We start from the raw sequence: 21,983 nt of genomic DNA, 5'->3' as shown, positions 1-21,983 counted from the left end.
TAATATTATAATAATAATTGGTTTCTTTCATTTTCCTAATTAATACCATATTTACATTCCTCTCATTACTTTCCCTTAAATATTCCTTTCATATTATATTTTACATAATAATACTCGATTTATTTTGTAGTAACTTTAATCATGTACATTATTTCAGTCGATTTTTTGACGTGTAGTGCGGTCGGTTTAAACACGTCTCGGTCGCGATCGCGTTCGCGTTCGCGTTTGTAATAAAAAACTTTATTATAGTTTTTTATTTTCGTTACCGTCTACTGGTCAACGTCATCTTAAGGGTAGGCAGACCCATCGGGCATTCATCACAGAAGACTACAAGTAAGTATACATTTTCTATTAAACATTTTGATGATAATTTTAATGTGTCTTTTATATTATGACGATGATATTAATAGTTCTTTTTCATTTTTCTGTTTCAGACTACCATTGCAATCGTGCGTGTTGGCAATGAAGGGATCGTTTGCTTGCATCGTTCAACAAAATCGCGAATTAGAGTCAGTGTTTGTTCGCCGTATATAAAAATTTCGGTTTTGTTCGGGTAAAGAAACTCCGAAAGTTTCTTTTATTCGATTTAAACGCGCGCGCATCGTCATCCTAAGGGTAGGAGACCCATCGGGCATTCATCACTGAAGATATAAGGTAAATTAATTTTGATATTAAACATTTAATTGAATAACTACTTATAATTTTGAAATGATAACAATGATTCTAATCGTTTTGTACTTTTCTCTTATTTCAGAAGGGTAAGCAGTGTGAGTGTTTGAATTTTTTGACTGCGTGCAATGCAGTTAATAAAAATTAGAGTCAGTGTTTGTTCGAATAATTAAAGTCAAATTAAATCGCGAAGTAGAGTCAGTGCCGTGTTCGCGATAAGAAACACGTAAAGTTTCTCCGTCGTTTGAACCGTCTACAGCATCGTCATCTTTAAAGGTGGGATACCTGTCAGGCATCATCTAAAAAGATGAAAAGGTAAGTTAACTTTTCTATTAAACATTTCTTCAATAATTTTATATGATTTTTAAATGATAACAATGATTCTAATCGTTTCGTTTTTCTTTTTTTGTTCACAGGTAAGACGTGTGTCGGGTTTTGATATTTCAACTGTCCGGTATACAGTTGTAAAAGTAGAGTCAGTGTTTGTTCGAATAATTAAAATCAAATTTTTATCGCGAAATAGAGTAAGTGTTTGTTCGTTTATATTATATAATTTTAAATTCACGGATTTAGAATCATCAATAACTGCGAGCAATGCAGTTAATTACAATAGTGTATTTGTTCGTATAAAGTTGTTTTTTTTTTATTTATAACAGTCGTACAGACTGTTCGCGAAAGTAGAGTCAGTGAAGTGTGACCGGGAGTGCAATGTTCGTGTGTTTTCATTTGACTGCGTGCAATGCAGTTTTTGAAGTAGAGTCAGTGTTTGTTCGATTAATTAAAAAGTACAATTTTGATCGCGAAGTAGAATCAGTGACCGGGCGGGCGTAAAATTAAATTTAAATCATACGCGTGTATAGAGTCAGTGTTGTTCGCCGTATCAGAAAAATTTCGGGTTCGCGATAAGAAACTCATCTATAGTTTCTTATATTCGTTTACCGCGTTATTAGAGTCACGCGAGTGAGTGAGTGAGTGCAAGGAAAGTGCATCAAGAAATTCTCCGATGGACCTGATGGACGAGGGATGCAGCTGGGACCATTTTCTACGAAGTAGGAGTGTTTTGGAGCCATCGCAGAACTTCTTAAACCGCGAGTTTTTATTTAAAGTCCCTCCGGTGCTCAATCATGCCGAGGATGAAAGGTCCCAATCGGCACGAGCTACTGGTTGTAATTTTTACCAAAAAAATTATTGACGAGCACATGAGTTTATTCCAAAAAAGGAGTTATTCCTTTTTTGGAATGGCTCATGAAACTGTATATTTCATTGCATGTATGTTTTATTAGTTTAGGATAGGTCTTCTTGTCTTATCGGTTAAATTCATTTTAATTTACAGTGCAAATTACTTAAATGCACTTTTATTTTTGATTACGTGTCTGATTCGCGTTTTAGTAGTGGTGAAATTGAGTATTAATTACTCGATTTCGTACCAATAAAGCATGTAATAAATGTCTTACATGCATTGCTTCGTACTTAGTTTATTTAATCGCGATTAATTTCGATATTATAAATAAATGAGCGAGAAGACAAAACCCTTTCGCGAACGGATAGACTTTGGCAATTAAGTGGCGGCTGTAAAAAGCCCAGTTCTTTAATTAGAACAGCCAACTTAATCAAAGGAGTCGTCCGAGGTTTTTTAATTATTTTCAATTTTTCATATTTTTCTTTTTTTTTTGAAAGTCTTAAAGACTTGTAGAGTCATAGCCCGCTTAGATTTATTTGAAAATATATTTTATTGTATTAATCAATTTTTAGATTAGGATTTTCAGCAACTAATATACTAATACCCCCTTTTCTCTCCCCTATGCACGCTTCGTTCTCATCTATGCGTGTTACCCAGGTGTTACACGTATGGGTGAGAAAAAGCTTGCATGGGTTATTAGTTTTTAAGTTTTCCTTTGGCGGCTGTCATTGGGCTAGTGATTGCACGGTGTACAGTGCACCTGTGTGTGCGTTATAGGTGGTGCATTGTACATCGTTCGGGATACGTGTAATACCGCGTATTTTTGAAAAAGTTATTAAAATAAAAATAACTTGTAGAGTCACGCGTACGATACGAATTTTTTTTTTTTTTAATAATCGTTTTGCATAGTAGAGTCACCCACATTTATTTGTGGAAACATACACGTATATAACTAGTATGCATATATATACTAGTGTATACTTGTATTTTTGCAGTAGTTTTATTTGCAATAATCACTAGCCTTGATAGACGATTACAGCAACTGGTACGTAACCTATTAGCATGTAAGTTTAGAAATACGCGGTTGAACTAGGGTGACGGAGGTGCCCCGGGGCATGCTCTCTAGTGTAGGCTTTTGCACCCTGGTGGAGTGTGTGAGAACCGTGGAGTGAATGGGTGGGTATGCATGTGTTTTTTACTGAGTGAATGTGAAACTTTAATTTTAAGTAGGTAGGACCCCGGAAAAGCACATGGTACACTTGCACTTTGATAGTGCAAGTCCCATCTCCGGGTTTTTTTACATAGAATTGTCACAAAATGTTATCTTTTTTATTCTATCATGCTCACTAAGTAAATTTATTTTGTGACAATTTTATCATTTTTAATATGTATCATGATTCAAAGGTATTTGCAACCATTTGAAAGATTTATTTATCGATTCTATCTCGAACGAGATATAATCGAAATTAAATTCGCAAAATCTTTGATGAATTTGATACTTAGTTTTAAATATAACAGGTTTAACACTTCGCACTATCGCGATTTTGTCTTTGAAATGTTTGATATAATTCAATATAAATTAAATAAAAATATATTGCAAAAAAATGCATTACATTTTAAGTATTATTTTTATTTCAATTCGTTTTTATTACTTGATAGTAATAGTGCGAAGTGTCATGGATTAGCTCAATTAACTGCTCGGACATTCGATTAAATGTGCTCGTGTAACATGTGCACAGTCGATGAACTTTAAGTTCATTGATTGTCCACGAGCTAGGATAGTTAACGGTAAACGCGAATTTATTTTGTAATAATTATTTAACAGAGTTATAACGAACATCGGAATTATTTTGCAAAATGGTATGTATGATAGAAAAATAAATGAAATTATTTCATAGGTATTGTAATATGAAATGTATTTCATTTATATTAGTGTTATAAGCAGTTGAGAGTAATTGGGTGAAAATGTCTTGAAGTCGTTTCTAAATTGTAGGACCATAATTTGGCATGTTACAACGATATGGTATTAGAATAGAATCGATATTTTACATGGTTAATAATATTCCTTTCGACGAAGAGATATCTCTCGATCAAAAGGTAATAATTATTTTCTATGTAAAAAGAGCTCAGGATGTTTTACTAATCATATTTTTATTTTCAGGGTTGTGTTAGGGTTGGTTAGGTCGGGTTTTTTATTCATTTTATAATTTAGAATCAGGGACGATTCTGATTCTATATCATTGATCGTTGTAACATGCTAAATTATGAGAATACTTTTTGGGAACGATTGACGTTTTTGGTCAATGATTCTTTTCATGCTCGCACGTAGGGAATGTCCGACAGTAGGCATCAAGAAAGAAGAGGCAAAATGCCGAAGAGGCCCCCACTTAATTGTGGCTCAAGAGGGCAACTATGGACTCAATGAGTTATTTGCAAATTCAACAGCATGGTTGAATTTTTGCGAATAGCTCTTTGGTCATTTGATATTTTGATTGTTTTATTATTTTGCTCGTCAATAATTTATAGTGGTTTTTTAAGAATGGAAGTAATTAATATAGTTTTCTTTATGTTATAGGTGAACATCGTTGGAATTACCACCACCAACTATCAGAGATTTTTATTGCCAAAAATAAATCGAGTATTTGATAAATTTGATTTTATAGAGTACAATCCCATTCAAAATCCCCCCTCACTTTAATATCATATCATTTTTTTCATTTCCAATTACCCCACACCTTTCTTCATACTTCATTTTATTCATAGAAACTAATTATTTTATAATATTTTTTAATATATCTTTTTTTCTAGGTATTAGAAGCTTAATTTTCATTTTATTTTGTTTCAGAATATGATTAATTCTAATGCACTTGTAAGTGCATCGGATTTTTCATCAGTAACTTTCCCTTCGATGCATTCATTGCATCTTTTCAGACCTCCAAATTAATCTTTTCTTTTTCTTTTCCAGGCTCGTTTTGAGTTCCTTTTTTCAGTGGGTAGCGGGTAGATCTTTCTTTGGTTTCTTCCCAAAGAAAGGGTCTATTTCAGGAATGCGACCCTGCCCTACGCAAGCCATGATTTTCTCCTACCTCCAATAACTGGGAGAAATCATGTCCTTTACCTTGAATTTCACCTCACCAATCATCACTTCTTCCTTACTTCTTTATTTTTCTTTTTGTTTTAGGTTTCTTCTTATTCTAGGTTTCTCATAATAATGGAGTATCCAAAAGGAGAGGAATATGGACCAGAAAAGGACTGAGTTATGGTAAACGGGTTGTATTTTAATTTATTTATTACTTTTTTTATTCACAGGATGAATTAAAAAGACAATGTGATATTACATCCAAGAATAATAGAAAGCAGATAAGAAGAGGACTATAATTATGGTAAATGGTAATATAAAATAATTACTTACAAAAATAATTACAGTATTTTAATTCTTTTTATTTTATTCTTTCTAGTATCATCGTATATGTATGATAGTTATTTTTAATGTATCTTCTTTTATTTTCTATAGGTATTATCTAATATCTTCTTCTTATCTACAGGTACCATCTAATATCTTTTCTTTTTTACAGATACCATCTAATATTATATATATTTATTTTGATTATAATATATTTTTTATAGATTAAAAATTATTAAATATAAAATATGTATGTATATATATTGAAATTATTCTATAGTGTATTACTTTTAGGTAACATCGATGTTTCTATTGAATTTCTTTTTAGGTTACACTCCTTGTTTATCATGTTTGTATTTTTTCATATTAAAAAAATAATAAAAATAATTCTAAAGATTTTTTTATGGTGGTACTCTTATGGAGGGGCCTAAGAGTTAGGTTCATTCCTTTGAATTGTATTCGGATGTGAGCATCTTCAGGATGCACATCCCTCTTGGGTCTTCAGAAGCGGTTACCTCCACGTGGTTAGACCCGGGCAATGGTATTTTACTTTCAATGTAATATGTAACATATTTTAATATGTTTCACATTCCATTGTAAGTGAAATCCAGCCAAAGACCGCTTAAACCATAAACATTATAATTGTAATTAGTTTCTTTTAATTTTCCAATGAACATATTTTTATTCCTTTCCTTGGCTCCTTCTATCCATTTCATCTCCAGAAACTAATCACCTTATAATGTTTTTTAAGAACTTTTATATTGTTACAGGCATTACACCGAACAAACAAGAAATCTTTTAATGTAATATCTATTTTATTTTATTTCAGGATAAAATTATTTTTATTATAATGCTCCAATTACTTAAATAGCAAATGAACTTGTATTAATATTCATTAAAATTTCTGTTTCAGAAGCGGTTTAATGGGTAGCGGGTAAATTTTTTGTTCGTAAAGGGTGGTACCATTTACAAATAAAGAATTTACTTCAGGTATGCGACCCTGCCCACGCGAGCCATGATTCTATCTTACTCCCAAGGATAGAATCATGTTCATTTGACTTTTAAACTGGAGCTATCGACTTTTTTTTCTTTTTTTTCTTTTTTGGCTTTTTGATATGCATAGATAGATATGCATTTAGCATGAGAAACTGAAGCTTCATTGTAAGGGAAAACATCTTCCGCTAATTGTTAGACGGACCCAAGGATTATTTTCCGTAAGTTCGCTGTTAGTATACGGTGTTGGACTGAACATTTAGTGTAGGTTTCTCCTAAATTTAGAGTCAGTGGACTAGTCCAATCGGGGGGAAACCACTTAAAAAAAAATCGTGAAAAGTTCCGCTTTAAAAGTTATACCCATCTCCCCTTTTTTCCTATCCCTTTTATTGTTTAACTCTTTTTTATCCCTTTGTTTTCTGTTGCAGATTGAACTATGGTAAAGAAACGATCACAGGTGGACGAAAAGAAGATCATAAAGACGGACTATAAAGGAACATGAAGTGGACTTGGTAATGTAGAATAGTATAAAATAATTATTTGTATAAATAAAATAAAAATTTGCATCTGTATAGAATTCTCTTTTTAGCATCGAACGTGTTTGATAATTATTTTTAATGTATTTTCTTTATTTATAGATTCCATGAAACAGATCATAATTGTATACTCTTTTTAATTATTATACTTTATTTTATGGAGATTGAAAATTATGTATATAAATGTATATAGATTGTATTTCTATAAGTTGAAGTTATTCTAGGGTGTGTTAGTTTTAAGTATCATCGATGATTTTATTGAATTTCTTTTCAGATTACACTCCTTGTCTTTCATTTTGTATTTTTTAATATTGAAATTTTTCTCTGGTATTTTCGATAATAATTTTAACGATTTTTTGAATGGTACTCTTATGGTGGGGCCTAAGAGTTAGATTCATTCCTTTGAATTATATTCGGATGTGAGCATCTTTAGGATGCACATCCCTCTTGGGTCTTCAGAAGCGGTTACCTCCACGTGGTTAGACCCGGGCAATGGTATTTTACTTTCAATGTAATATTTAACATATTTTAATATGCTATACATTCCATTGTAAGTGAAATCCAGCCAAAGACCGCTTAAACCATAAACATTATAATTGTAATTGGTTTCTATTTAACTTCTTAATTAATAACATATTATTTTTTTATTCTATTCCTTGATTTATCTTATCCAGTTCCTTTATAGAAACTAATTACATTATAATGTTTTTTAATAAGTTTCATATTTTTACAGATACAATAGGAAACAACCAATAATGGTTGTAATTTGAATGATACAATATTAAGTTAGGTATTTTATAGATTTATCAATATGACATTAATTTGATATAATTAATAATGATATATTACATACACACACACATATATATATATACAGAAAGAAAGAGAGACATATACATTTACATTGATTATATTTATTTGAAAAAAAAAAAACACACATTTTTTTGTTATACTGTATAAATCTTGTTTAAATGATTCAAATTTATTTGATTAACTTTTAACGTAAAGACCCCAAATAGTTTTGTGATCTTTCAACGTGGGCCTTGCAATGGATGTAAATAAAAATTGATTAATTTTTAATTTATCTGGCACAGATGTTAATTCTAAATCAAATATATCCAAATATTCGAAATATGGCACCAAATTTAAATCCAATTTTGATAATGATTTTATATTAAAACAACGACTCAATGACAAATGTTCCAAATTATGCAAATTTGTTAATTCTGAAAATATATCTTCAGTGAGCGATGTATTATCACTTAAATCTAATTCCTTTATATTTGGGCAAGATAATATCAAGTCTGAAAGATCTGTAATAAAAATATGTTTCTCATGCTTTAGTCCTCAAAAAAAAAAAAAAAAATGAAAAACAACACCTATCAACGTGAAATGAAATGCCACTTCCGTGACCAAGTTTCGTATGACACATTTTTGCTTTTTCATCATCAATAAGAATCTCAAGTTATTCATGTGAAATATTTTAAATAATTTTTTGCAAGTATCGTGAGAAATGAATATGTTAAAATAAAGTACACTTACTAAGATCACTCATATTTTCTTCACATCCAGAAATATTTAAACGAGTCATGGTTGATGGAAGCATTTTACAAATGACATCAACTTGTTGCTTATTAAATGAACACCATGCTACGTTAAGTTCAGTTAAACTTGAAAAATAAATTATATATATATATATATATATATATATATATATATATATATATATATATATATATATTATAATTTATTTTATATTTAATAATTTAATATTATATTATATTAAAATTATATTATATTAAAATATTAAATTATAATATTATATATTGTGAATAATATATAAAATAATAAAAAAATATATAATATTAAATTATATTATATATTAAAAAATTGGATTATATTAAAATATTAAATTATAATATTATATATTAAATAATATATAAAATAATAAAAAAAATATAATATTAAATTATATTATATTAAAAAAAGAAAAAAAGATTCATAATAATTTACCTTCTAAGTTTAAGTACAGATAAAATACCTGTAAGATTTAATCCACCACACATAGATAAATTTAATACAGATATATCAATACAATTACTTATCTCTTTACAACATTCTGTATTCAAAGTACAACTTTCCAATGATAATTTTTCCAAAAATTTACACTTAGATAATAATTTAGACAAATTTTTCACAGATATCATTGCCATAGATAAATCTAAATATTTTAATTTATACATGTTATCAATATTATTATTATTATTATTATTATTATTATTATTATTAATATTTTTTATTTCTTTAATCATAAACGGTTTGTAAATTTTTGCTTGTGATAGTGTTAAAATTTGTACACCTTTAGATAATAATTTATGCAAACTTGTTTCATATAATGTCGTTCGAAATAAATTCAAATTGTTCCATAAAATTTCATTGTACGTTAATTCGTGCCATTTTTTGCATACCATTGTACATTGTACCTAAAAGATTATTTTTTTTTATTTGTTTTTATACTTCTTCACATTTTTAAATAAATTTAATAAAAACAAAATTCATTGTGTGACCATTAGGGTGGATCAAAAAAAATCAATTATTATTTTTCTTTTTTACAAGTGCCACGGAAAAATGGGTTGCTAGACACCCATATAGATATTCAGAGACAGAAATCAGTACACATGAAAGTTTGATGATGAATATCTTTCGAACGGTTAATTTAATCGCCAAAACATAAGACACCATTTTTATAGAGCAATTAATTTCCTACAAAAATTTGTATTGCGCATTTTATAATAGTCATTTATTGTCGGTTATCAAATTCATAAACAAAAATGAAATTTGTCTGAAAATAATCAAACTTAAATCTTCAATAACATTCAAATGGTGAGGTTTACGAAAAAAATATAAGATACCTTTTTTGTAAAGCATTAAATTTCCTACAAAATTTGTCTAGAACATTTTTCTGTACAATCAATTAATGATGAGATATATGAGATATATGATGAGATAAAGTGAAGAGCTCATATTTGGTGAGAATTTTTTTTTAAAGTATCTAGCAACCCATTTTTCTGTAGCACTTGTAAAAAAAAAAAAAAAAAAAAATAATTGATTTTTTTGACCCACCCTAGTGACCATTCAATCAAAATTATTTATTTATTTATAAGACAATATTAATTGATTCATTTACCAAATCTCGTATAGATAGAAATTGAAATATCATTAAAATTAATTCATTATTTAATTTGGTATTAAAATAATCCTCTTCAGTGTAAAACAATATTCCTTTTTTCCTATAATAAATGAATTGTTCAATATCACGTCCATTAGAATTAAAGTTCAATGTATTCCCACTAATATCACTTTTGTTAATATCTTTTTTCAAACAATTTGATTCTTTCAAAGAAATATTTATATTTTGTCTAACAATATCATTACTAGACATCTTTTTTTTCTTTTTTTTTTTAACAAATCTTGCAAATATTTCAATTTTTCTTTAAAATAATAATTGTCTTTCTTTTTTCTATAATTAATAATACCAAATAAGTATTATCATGAATTATTATATAACAACATTTATTTGATTCAAATAAAATATTATTACACACTTGTTAAATTGAACGGGACACATTTACACGTTATATCTTATTCGAGTTTCAATTTAAAACTAAGACAAAATTACGTTAATTCTAATGTTATAATAACCTTGTATATTAGAATATAAGAAAAAGAAATATTTACAATTAAAATCAAATTCAAATATATATACAATATTTTATGAAACCCATTTTCTCTTCACTTTAAATGATAAGAAGAATGATAAGAAGAAACAAAACAAAACAAAACAAAAGAACAATGTTTATAATTGTCTAAGTCTTTTTATTCTTTGACAATGCATACAATACAATAATAATTAATAGTTAAATAAAATCACACTTGATGAACACGTGCATGCAGCATATATATGTATGTATACACATACGAGCATACAGTAAATCATTGGATCGTTATGTACAATATCCTTTTAATATTATGACAACATTGTAAATAGTTTTAGTAATACTAATACCAAAAATGTAAATCACCCTTTCAAAAAGAATAAAGGGACATCAATAAAATAGATTAAGTAGTAAATTAATTGAAATCAAAATATTATCATCTTTGTGCTAATTGTGTTAGTTAGTTGAGTTATTACATTGATTTTTTTTTTTGTATACTTTATTTTTTTTTTGTTACAATATTATCAGTCTCACAGGGAAAACTAATATTTCATAGAAATTAAAAAAAAAAAAAACATTCTATGCAATGAAATTTTCTGCTACAATTTAGATATATGTATCACTTTTTGTAAATTGATCTCAGTCTCGAACTCTAAGGCCCCAAATACTTGTTCTTCGAACACCAACCGTAGGTCTTGCTATAGAACTAAACCGGAACTTATTAATTTGAGTATCCCCACAATTAGATTGTACAGACTTAGACATTGGGTCTGACATCAAACCAAATATATCCAAATACATTAAACATGGCATATAAGCTAATCTAACAAATGTTGATGGTGGTATACTATAGCAACGACTTAACGATAAGTGTTCTAAAATACTAAGATTTAAAAGATATGGTGCTGAATTCATAGTAAGCAATGTACAATCGCTTAAATCTAATTCTTTCAGTTTTGGACAAGACTTGACCAATTCTTTGATATCTAAAAAAAGACAAAATACAAATAATTAATCATTAAACATAAATTGAATATAATATTAGGTGGACTAAAAAGTAATGTCATTTCCTAACCTTAAATTCAAACACGAATAACTTAACAAATTATTATTTTTAATCAATAACATAACCTCAATCTTGTTAACAACCTTTTTTCATATAGTATGCAAATTTTATAATACCGATTAAACATGATAAAAAAATATTAGGTAAACTAGAAAGTAATGTCACTTTCTAACCTTAAATTCAAACGAATAACTTAACAAATTGTTATTATATAATTATATTTTTAATCAAAAATCAATTGATTTTGATTGGTCTGGTATTAAAAATTTGCATACTATATGAAAAAAAGTTGTTGATAACGAGATTGAGGTTATGTTATTGATTAAATATGATAAAAATTGACATGTGTAGAAACAACATTACTTTCTGGTTCTCTTAATATTGATGAATAAAGAATACAAATTAAAAAGAAGAAAAAAAATTGGTTACTTACTATCATCCGTCATAGTTTTCCGGCATCCAGAAATGTTCAAGCGTTCAAGGACAGGCGGAAGGTATTTACACAATAGAGAGACAGAATCTGCGTCCAATGAACACCATGCCACATTGAGAGCAGTTAAGCTATGACAATGAAATGTAAATTTTTTTCCGATAATTTACATCATGCATTTTATAGTAACATGTCTAAAATAAACATAATAATATTTGTGTTGGCTACTAATAATAGTCCTCAAAATAACAACACAATTTCGCCAATGAGATATTAATGCTCACCTTTTAAGGTTAATTAAATGTGTAACACATTCTAGATCTATTCCTTCGCACATAGCTAAATTCAACACAGATAAATCTTTATTTAATCTTATGGCATTACAACATGCAGTATTCAAAATGCAACTTTCCAATGACAAATTTTTTAAAAGTTTGCATTTCAATAATAAAGTTGCTAAGCCATTCGGTGATATTACTGCCATTGAAAGATCCAGATATTGTAGTTTACATACATAATTACTATTTAAAACTTCAACATTTTCCATAAATATTGGGTCTGCAATTTCTGCTTGAGCAAGCCTTAAAATTTGAACGCCACGTGGCAATATATGTTCCATTGTTCCTTCGATTAATACTTTACTACTTAAATCAAGTCTAATCCATAATGCTTCGTCACGTGCTATTTGACACCATCTTTTACAAACTAACATGCAACGTACCTAAATTTTAACAAATATTATAAATAAAGCGTTCTAATTTCTAATTTTTGTTGTTTTTTTAATTAAATTAAATTAAATTAATATATGCACAAAATAAAAATAATATAATCCTTACCAAACATCTTTTAGGTAACCATCTGAATATCATTAAAATCATTTCATCCGATAATTTGTTGAATTCATCATTACCAGCATAAGACAATTTTCTTTTTCTTCTACTCAAATAAAAATGATTTAAACTATCATTATCATTGGAAATATTTAATTTTTTATTATGAAATTCATCTTTTGCATCCCCTAATGGTTCATTCTCTACTCTCGAAGAACTATAACCAGATTCATTGGGATTCTTATGATTGCATAGATCATCTACATCGTACTGCTCTTGTTCTAGTCTTTAATCAAAAATAAATATATATATATATGTATTATTTAATAAATTATATATTGGGTTGACAAGAAAATAATTTCGATTTTTTAGTGTCAAATAAAACTCAATTGTTTCTATACAAAAAATGAACTTTAAATTAAATACCTAAGAAAAAATGCTAACACATTAACAAAAGAAACAAACATAAATGCTATCTATTGATGCAAGCCAAAATTACTTTCTTGCCAAGCCAATATTAAATAATAATTATAACAAACCTTTCAACATTGTTGGAATTAAAATTAGAATCTATATACAAAGAGTTTGGTTCTGATTCATAAGTCTCATTATTCTCATTAATTGGTAACCGTTCATTACTTGCTGCATTATTTAAAGAAATAGTAAAATCCGGTGATTGTACTTTGGTATCACAGTTCACTGCATCATCTTCTATGATGCTAACACCCATGTCTTCTAATATTTCTGGTTCAACAAAACTAGCATCAGCAGTGTACGACCACCTAGTATTAAGCTTTGATGTACTATTAAATGTACTATTCAAATGATTACACTCATCCTCTGTACATAATCGTTTGCTGTAAAATAATATTTTGATATTACTTTTATTAACACGAATAGAAGAGAATTTATGTAAAAGAAATGATTTAGTCGGTTAGATTTAAACTGAATTACAAAAAAATTAGTACAAAACCTGTTCCACCAAGGTGAACTGGACGATTGTCGACTCATCTTATTATTTTTGTTGTTTTTTTTTTTCTTTTTTTTTCACTAATTAATAAACGAATGAGTTGTGTAAGTTGTGTGTTTGGAAATAAAAGCGGTTAATTAAAAGCGCAAAGTGAGCAACAAATAAAGTTCATGCGCTGTAAACCATACCACAAATAATTCCTTTAATACATCAGATATATTCTACGACATAAATAAAAAGTATGTTCTTCAATATAAGAAATTAAAACAACAACAGCAGCAGCAGCAGCAGCAGCAGTAGCAGCAGGAAAAAGAAAATTCAAAACAAACCACTGTGATACAAATTTCAGAGAAACACCAACAACAACAACAAAAACATCACAGTAGAAATAAAATTCTGAAATGAAAAATGAGTATTCTGAGTAATTGGTGAAGATTTCAAAATCATACAAATTTTCTTAATATCTTATCGAACGAATAAATAAAAGATCATTTAAATCAAAATGACGAAATGAAAAACATATTTTCCAAATAAGGTAACACGCCACACCTAATCCCTAATCAAATTCTAATCAGTTCAAGGATAACGATTATTAATCAAACATTTTTTCCAATAACTCAATGATACTCTCAACGATGGAAGGTATTTAGTCACTTGAAAAAAAAAAAAAAAAAAAATATATATATACACAAAGTTATAGAAAAGATTATTGACCTAACTTGGTTCGCTTTATTACAGGTCATACACTTGTATCCCGTAGTACCCCTTACTTGCCCCACTGCACCCCCTCTCTCCCTTAAAAGCAACAGGTAAGAAAAATAGGAAATACCTTGCAAAGATCTCAGATAAGTGAACAAATTTCATCCATATTTTATATTACAACTGAATAATATTAATGTTATACCAAAAATTAGTGATTAATATAAACATTATAAAAAGATTCAATTAATGAACTAACCTCGGAGGTGAAGGATATCTTTCGGAATTCGCAATATCCTCTTGACCAAGTCTCATTCTTTCCACCATGCCGGAATTCATTTTTGGCGGAATATTCTTGCTGTATGTTATTTTTAATCTACGAGAACTAGTCTGATATTATAGACGAAGAAATTCACGATTCTGATTGGTCCAAGTGTTTCGAGTTATTTCGATAGTTGAATCTGTTCTCAATGCTGATTGGTTATTAAGAGAATAAATCGAAATTACATTTCGATACGATTAGTTGTTAACTTTCGATTAATGTCAGTTCGATATCGTTTCGAGAATACAATTTTGGCGGCTAATGTACGGCAACAAGTGCATTGCACTCAACAACCATGTGAAGAAAAAAATATCAAAGTAGAAAAATTATCGATAAATATGTAGTAATAATGTGTTATATTTGTGAATGATAATTTTTTTTTTTTTATGATTGTGATAACGAATGGATTTATATAATATGAATTATATAAGTATTGAAATTGATTAGTAATTGTTTGCGCGGGAAACAATTATTTCGTTCCTTCTCAAATTCGTTTGTATTCCTTTGTTACAATAGAAGGTTAGAAATAGAACGCACTTATGCGCGTGCGCAAAATCTTTACAAAAAATGTAATAAGACACCTCTAACGAATATATTTATGTTGTTAAATATTAATTAATATTTTATTTTATTATCAATATTATATACACAATTATTTTATTATTATTTTTTCTTATAATGTATGTGAACAATTATTATTGTTATGTTAAAGAAGGTTAGAATTCATTCACCGTTAAGTCTGTCCTTGGACAAACGATTTCTTTTGTCGTAAAAATTATCCTTGAGATATCCTTCTCGAAAAATGGGCGTTCTCGAACTTAAATTGGGGTTAGGATTCTTTGTTTTTTTATCTTCCGCATATATCTTCATTTGAAAGCTTACTAAATCCGAAGTTTTTTTGTGAAATTGAAATCTTTGATCCTTCGGTTCTATTCCTTTTTCATGCCACCAACCATAACTAAAAAAAAAAAATTCATTAATTAATTAATTTTCAAATAATTAATATATAATTATTTAATAATAATTAATATTACGTGTGACTGGTCAACAATGGCCACCGATAAATTCCTTTTGGAATTTTTTCATCCTCTTTTTTTATTCGTTTAATTGTATCGTCCAAATCGAGATTTTTCAAATTCTCGTTTTCTCTCGAATAAAATTTTGGTGTTACAAAGTTAGCTGTAAAATTTATAAATTTCAATATTAAAATGAAAGTGTTCCTTTTTTTTTTTTAAACTCTAATTTGATTAATCATTAGTCAAAATGGCGACAGAAATATTAGAATTACGTAGTATATTTGAAATATTGTCAATAATTAACAACTATACTAATAAATGTAATGTTTTTTTTTATTTTTTAATAAAATAAAATATTATAATTGTTAAATAAATTTAATTAAATTCGTATAATTAATTAATATTTAAATAAAATTCGATTTTTGTAACGATCGATTAAAAATGATCTACAAAAATGAAAGATGGACGATTAAAGTTAATAATTGAAATAAAAATAGATAAATAATTTAAAAGATACCATTGATCTTAGAAATGTAAGCATCCGATTGTCCAATTGGTCGTCGGTTTGAGAAACAAAGTTTGAAAGGTGGCTTGTCCGTTGTATTTTTCAAAATTGTTTTTGAATCCGTTAGTGAACTCACCGACATATTCTTCCACTCTCACTACGTTTAAAATTAATTATTACAATTATTTCCGCTTTATTTCTTTTTAATACTCTTACTGCGTCGAATTGCAATTTCCTGCGTACCGTTTAATCAAAGAAAATAACAGACGATGTCAACGACACCAAGGGGACTCTCCTTTATTTAATCAATATTTCGTAAGATTGTTAGAAACCCTTTAAGAAACTGATTAAACTTATGTGATCTAAATTAACATAAAGATTTTGTTTGTTTTTTAAATAAAAAATGAACGGAATCGATAACAATAAAATTGACACAATCCATTCAATGATTCAAATTTTCATTCTTTTTTCATTTTATTTTGCAATTTTTGAAATTTCATTAATAAATATAAAAGTATATGAATTAATGATGAATTATTTTTAATACTTTAATAATGCTGATTTTACATTTATACATTTTTAAGAATTTCAAACTTGGAAAAGTACAGAAATCGATTAAATACATTCATCAGTTAGCCATTTTTCCATATACATTTTTTCTATACACATTTTATTAATGTGTAGTACTGCTAAGACTAATAATTATTGCTTAATTGACTAATTATCATGATTCTGACGACGCCATATTGGCCATTTGAACGCCATTAATACGCCAGTGGATCGCCATTAATACGCTAGTCAAATACCAATCATACGTTAGTTGACCGCCATTGATACGCTATTGGATTTCATTCATATTTTAATATCCCAGAAAAAGAAAAAGAAAAACAGAATATAATACTATAAATGTAATTAATCTCAGTGTTTTAATATGTAGTATACATAAAAAAATATTATGTGAAGAAAATATTGCAGCAATGACAGTAAATAATCAAAAATAAAATTTTTTAAACTTTGCATGGAATTGTGAAATATAATAATGTAATTTTTGATAGTATTGTACTGTTCTTTGATAATATTGTACCATTTTTTAATAGGATTGTACCATTCTTTGATAGTATTGTACTGTCATCGCGTTAAGTATTTACTATCGCCCACTGGTGGTTAAGAGTCTAACTAAGATGACTTTTTTACCATAGGGACTTACCGACATTACAGATCCGATGGTAACTTACTATCGGATCTTTAATTATTTTATCATGTGTGTGTATTTTTTTTTTTTTTATAAAAATAATATATATATATATAGATAGATATATTTATTAATTGTTTATTTTTTAATACAATTTTCTTCTTATATATTATAAACAATATTAATTATTACAAATATAATTTGATTGAATATAATTTTATTGATAAATAATAAATGCATGATAATACAAAACATGATCTGTTTAATGTAGTTCGTTATCGTACTCGACATGTGGCATACATACTTTTTCTAAGTTACTAAATATGTACGTGTAATTTACAGATAACTTTAACATACGTTTCATTATTATATGTGCATTTTATTACATTTATTGTTTATTAACAGTTATCATAGTGTATTATAGTTTTCTGATAACAAAAACAATCATTAATTGTCAAATATATGTTCTAACCTAAAAAAAAAAAATTAAAAAGAACAGAATCTTCAATTTTTCAAAACTTCACATATTATTTAATTAATGTGCAATGTCTTATCACTCATATACACAATATTATATTTAAAGATAACAAAATAACAGTGATAATAATATTATAAAAATAATATTTTTCTAAAAACAACAAACACCTCAAAAAATGGCTAGGATCAAAACTCAAGAAAGATTAATGAAACCAAGAAACAAATTAAACAACAATCAATTGAATAATAAAAAAGATGCTAATAAAACAAAATTACCAATATTTAATTCAGTCATTACTGCAGTATGCATTGCAATTGCTGCATGGTTCAGTTTCAAAGGGTACCTTGAAACTAGGGTAAATACACCATATGAAATAGAAAAGGTATGATGGAGTATTTTATAACATATATATACAATATATATAAGACATTTAAACAGTATTAGTGTTATCTTAATTAAAATGAATTTTTGTATATTTAGTTGGTAACCATGAACGGGTTAGATGTACCTGACAGATATTGGGGTACATACAGACCCAACGTTTACTTTGGAATGAAAACAAGAGATCCACATTCTTTGGTAACTGGACTAATGTGGTACTCTCCACAACATCTACGACTGGATGGTGGAGGTCTTAGACATTGGTGTGAACAGGGTGACCAACTAGATAGGTAATTGTATACTCTTTTATGTTTTTAAATTATTAATTTATTCTGAAACATATTGATCAAGTTTAATTGTAGATATGGTTGGTTGGAACACGATGGAAGAACATTTGGTGTCCAAGAGATAGTTGATTCATCTGTTATCTTAACAACAACATTTGTAAAAAGACTGAGTGGTCAATATGGCGGTGATTGGACAAACAAAATCAGTGTCAATTCTAAAGATTCTAAAAAACTTGAACAAGAAATCTCTTTACTATTTTATATCGCTATTGAAGAAAATACAAAAGGATGGATAGAAGTGAATTCTGACAATGATGACAATTTAACAGGAATGTCTGGAAATACACAAGGATTAGGTTCCTTTAATATTAATATACATGTAACTAAAGGTACTATAGAGGAACATTCATTCTTATCAACAACTGCACCAAGTTTAACTGCATTAACAGAAACTGTTTTTAAAAATTTGAGAAGAGCATCGTATAAAAAAAGTAACAAGAAACATATAGTGTTATCTGGTGAACAACTTTCATTATTACCAGATGGAACTAAAGAGAAACCTAATTTTATTGTTACACAAGTAACAGGAAAGGTTCCTTTTGAAATAGAAATTAATTATGAATCTGAAAGTTTCACCAATAGATTGGATAAATTGAGTAATGATATATATGATCAAGAATTACTAAAACAACGTAAATTATTTGATGATAAATTTGAAAAGATTTTCAAATTAAAATCCAAAGGTTATTCCAATGAAGAAATATCTTTTGCTAAAATGGCATTTTCCAACATGATTGGTTCCATCGGTTACTTCTATGGAAGTTCACAAGTTCAAAGTACACACACAAAAGGTCCTGTGCCTTATTGGAAAGCACCTTTGTATACAGCAGTACCTAGTAGAAGCTTTTTCCCACGTGGTTTTCTATGGGATGAAGGATTTCATGGTTTACTTATTTCAGCATGGGATTTAGAAATTGAATTAGATATTATAAGTCATTGGTTTGATTTAATGAATATCGAAGGTTGGATACCAAGAGAAATGATTTTAGGTCCTGAAGCGTTAGCCAAAGTTCCAGATGAATTTGTAACGCAGATGAACACCAATGCTAATCCACCAACATTCTTTTTGACTTTACATTATATTCTTGAACATAAACAAGAAGAATTGTTAGATAAACATTATCATCTTCTCGACAAATTATATCCACGTCTTCAAGCTTGGTTCAATTGGTTTAATACAACACAAATTGGTGAATTACCAAGTACATATAGATGGCGAGGTAGAGATCCCGATACTAACAGAGAATTAAATCCAAAAACTCTTACGTCAGGATTAGATGATTATCCTAGAGCTTCACATCCAAATATTTATGAACGACATGTTGATTTACGTTGTTGGATTGCATTTGCTGCTAATGTCATGTCCAGAATTACAGAGGTCTTGAATCATTCCAATAATAAATACAAAGAGACCTTTGATTATTTGTCTGATAATAATTTATTGAATAAATTACATTGGTCATTTAATACACAAACTTATTCAGATTTTGGTCTTCATACTGATAAAGTTGTATTAATGAGACCAAATTCGCAATCCAATGTAAAACCTTCAGAAATGATTAGAGTTGTCTTTGATGATCCAACATTAAGATACGTTGATTCCTCTTTTGGTTACGTATCCTTATTTCCATTCATATTACAAATTATTCATCCTAATTCACCACATTTAGAAAAAGTTTTACAGGATTTAACTGATCCTGATTTACTCTGGACAAAATATGGATTAAGATCGTTAGCAAAAACATCACCACTTTATATGAAATATAATACGGAACATGATCCACCTTATTGGCGTGGTGCCATTTGGATAAATTTAAATTATTTAACAGTACGAGCTGCACACTATTATTCCAAAACTGAAGGACCTTATCAATCAAAAGCAAAAAAAGTTTATGATGATCTCAGACATAATATAATACAAAATGTTATGCAACAATACAAATATAGTGGCTACGTATGGGAAAATTATAGAGATACTTTAGGTAGTGGAAAAGGTAGTCACCCATTTACAGGTTGGACGTCATTGGTGGTTTTACTTATGGCAGAAATTTATTGAAAAAATATTTTATTACTCGTGAAATACAATATACTCTTAAATATAGAATAATATAATTAAAATTAGAAGAAGAAATCAGAAAAGAGGTTCCTTCTTTTAAGGAAGGTATAACAAACACAACAAGATTTCAAATAATAATAATAATAATAAATTGATACAAATGATTATATATAAAATTCAACTTTTAAATATATTATCAAAATATTCAGAATATTTGAGATTATTCCTGGTGGTGAATGCAATGGTGTCGGTGTATTCTATGCACGAAAATAAGGGGGAAACAAAAAGTACACCCTGTATATTATAAAACTTTATATATATATATATATATAGTTCTATTCGTTAAGTAGTATATAAGTAACATGTACAGCACAATATGCATTTAATGATCGTCAAATATTTTATATATGCATTATTCTCTATTTATATATATAGTGAGGCCAAAAATAACAAGTAACAAGTAAAACAAATCAGTCTACATTATAACATATTGATCTATGCACACTTTACAAGGCAAATATATATATCTTCATTATCATTATATTAGTTATGCATAATACAGTAATCTATATAGAATACTATAATGTTGTGAATGTGGCATGAACGACAATGACACAATCATTATGCAATTTAATGAGCAAAACCTGTTCAACAAATATTTTCAATATTATTATAATAATCCACTTAATATGTTATCTTATTATAAACATATATGTATTTCTTTTTTTAACAGCCAATTTAAAAATGCATATTATCAATGTTTTCTTTTTTCTTTTTCTTTGTTACATTCTATTTCAATACTTTTAAAGTATGAACATCTTTAATGATACAAAATGAAAAAGATTTTATTTTTTGTTACAAAAGATATTATATTATTAAAAAAAAAAAAAAATAATTAAAATTATGATTTTTGTTTAGAAAAATAATGAGAAAGTATCTTGCCACTTTCAATGACACACTGGCTGTGAATTGTTAAAATTTACTTTGTGTAATTTACTTTAAATAAATCTATTTACTATATTATACTTCTAAATTGTAATACAATATAAATTTTGTTTAATTATTATATCTTTACAAATTAAAAACGTAATTGTGCTAATTGATAATACGATATAGCGGACATATTGTTAGTAAAATAAATTACAAATAATAATATAATAATATAGACGAAAATGAATTGAAAAGTTTTGAATT

At 27.8% G+C, this 21,983-nt stretch overlaps 4 protein-coding genes and 1 long non-coding RNA gene across 7 annotated transcripts; 2 read left to right on the top strand and 3 right to left on the bottom strand.

Annotated features, from left to right (window-relative positions):
- Positions 1–464: 464 nt before the first annotated feature.
- Positions 465–1,308, top strand: LOC149031131 (uncharacterized). Its single transcript, XR_016177986.1, has 3 exons — positions 465–654; positions 755–984; positions 1,086–1,308. It is a non-coding gene; the product is annotated as an uncharacterized LOC149031131 (long non-coding RNA).
- A 6,463-nt stretch (positions 1,309–7,771) lies between these two features.
- LOC107071760 (S-phase kinase-associated protein 2) lies at positions 7,772–8,372 on the bottom strand. Its single transcript, XM_015331028.2, has 2 exons — positions 8,324–8,372; positions 7,772–8,094 (listed from the first exon to the last, which is right to left on the bottom strand). Exons 1-2 carry the CDS (start codon positions 8,370–8,372, stop codon positions 7,772–7,774), a joined length of 372 nt encoding a protein of 123 aa, XP_015186514.2.
- Positions 8,373–10,995: 2,623 nt separating this feature from the next.
- On the bottom strand, positions 10,996–14,901 carry LOC107071784 (S-phase kinase-associated protein 2). 3 transcript variants are annotated; one of them, XM_089176769.1, is made up of 7 exons: positions 14,752–14,888; positions 14,508–14,588; positions 13,363–13,680; positions 12,830–13,109; positions 12,278–12,714; positions 11,997–12,124; positions 10,996–11,483 (listed from the first exon to the last, which is right to left on the bottom strand). In XM_089176769.1, exons 1-7 carry the CDS (start codon positions 14,829–14,831, stop codon positions 11,137–11,139), a joined length of 1,671 nt encoding a protein of 556 aa, XP_089032895.1. In that variant the 5' UTR covers positions 14,832–14,888; the 3' UTR covers positions 10,996–11,136. The 3 variants fall into 3 exon arrangements, with proteins under 3 accessions (XP_089032895.1, XP_015186563.1, XP_015186565.1); XM_015331077.2 differs by lacking the exon at positions 14,508–14,588 and having other exon boundaries at positions 14,752–14,901; XM_015331079.2 differs by lacking the exons at positions 14,508–14,588; positions 14,752–14,888 and adding an exon at positions 13,797–14,443.
- On the bottom strand, positions 14,897–16,655 carry LOC107071759 (uncharacterized). Its single transcript, XM_089176619.1, has 3 exons — positions 16,342–16,655; positions 15,849–15,993; positions 14,897–15,772 (listed from the first exon to the last, which is right to left on the bottom strand). Exons 1-3 carry the CDS (start codon positions 16,475–16,477, stop codon positions 15,538–15,540), a joined length of 516 nt encoding a protein of 171 aa, XP_089032745.1. The 5' UTR covers positions 16,478–16,655; the 3' UTR covers positions 14,897–15,537.
- Positions 16,656–17,695: 1,040 nt separating this feature from the next.
- Positions 17,696–21,839, top strand: GCS1 (mannosyl-oligosaccharide glucosidase). The gene is made up of 3 exons (XM_015331074.2): positions 17,696–18,387; positions 18,486–18,676; positions 18,749–21,839. Exons 1-3 carry the CDS (start codon positions 18,181–18,183, stop codon positions 20,787–20,789), a joined length of 2,439 nt encoding a protein of 812 aa, XP_015186560.2. The 5' UTR covers positions 17,696–18,180; the 3' UTR covers positions 20,790–21,839.
- The last annotated feature ends 144 nt before the right edge of the window (positions 21,840–21,983 follow it).

This window comes from Polistes dominula, unplaced genomic scaffold, assembly GCF_049000335.1.
Source record: "Polistes dominula isolate Pdom_NZ unplaced genomic scaffold, Pdom_raw_medaka contig_80, whole genome shotgun sequence".
Lineage (NCBI taxonomy): Eukaryota > Metazoa > Arthropoda > Insecta > Hymenoptera > Vespidae > Polistes > Polistes dominula.
The sequence above is the reverse complement of the archived record's forward strand: the minus strand, read 5'-3'. Positions and strand labels throughout refer to the sequence as shown.

Bases quoted from the DNA above. Each gene is read 5' to 3' on its own strand.
- GCS1 (XM_015331074.2), top strand. From the start codon at position 18,181: ATGGCTAGGATCAAAACTCAAGAAAGATTAATGAAACCAAGAAACAAA. The intron at 18,388-18,485 runs GTATGATGGAGT...TTGTATATTTAG, and splicing joins CACCATATGAAATAGAAAAG to TTGGTAACCATGAACGGGTT. The intron at 18,677-18,748 runs GTAATTGTATAC...GTTTAATTGTAG, and splicing joins CAGGGTGACCAACTAGATAG to ATATGGTTGGTTGGAACACG.
- LOC107071760 (XM_015331028.2), bottom strand. From the start codon at position 8,372: ATGACTCGTTTAAATATTTCTGGATGTGAAGAAAATATGAGTGATCTT. The intron at 8,095-8,323 runs GTAAGTGTACTT...TTTTTATTACAG, and splicing joins AGAAAATATGAGTGATCTTA to ATCTTTCAGACTTGATATTA.
- LOC107071784 (XM_089176769.1), bottom strand. From the start codon at position 14,831: ATGAATTCCGGCATGGTGGAAAGAATGAGACTTGGTCAAGAGGATATT. The intron at 13,110-13,362 runs GTTTGTTATAAT...TTTTGATTAAAG, and splicing joins AATTCCAACAATGTTGAAAG to ACTAGAACAAGAGCAGTACG. The intron at 12,125-12,277 runs GTGAGCATTAAT...TCATTGTCATAG, and splicing joins CATTTAATTAACCTTAAAAG to CTTAACTGCTCTCAATGTGG.
- LOC107071759 (XM_089176619.1), bottom strand. From the start codon at position 16,477: ATGTCGGTGAGTTCACTAACGGATTCAAAAACAATTTTGAAAAATACA. The intron at 15,994-16,341 runs TTTAAATTATTT...TAAATTTTACAG, and splicing joins TTCTAAGATCAATGGTATCT to CTAACTTTGTAACACCAAAA. The intron at 15,773-15,848 runs GTAATATTAATT...TTTTTTTTTTAG, and splicing joins CCATTGTTGACCAGTCACAC to TTATGGTTGGTGGCATGAAA.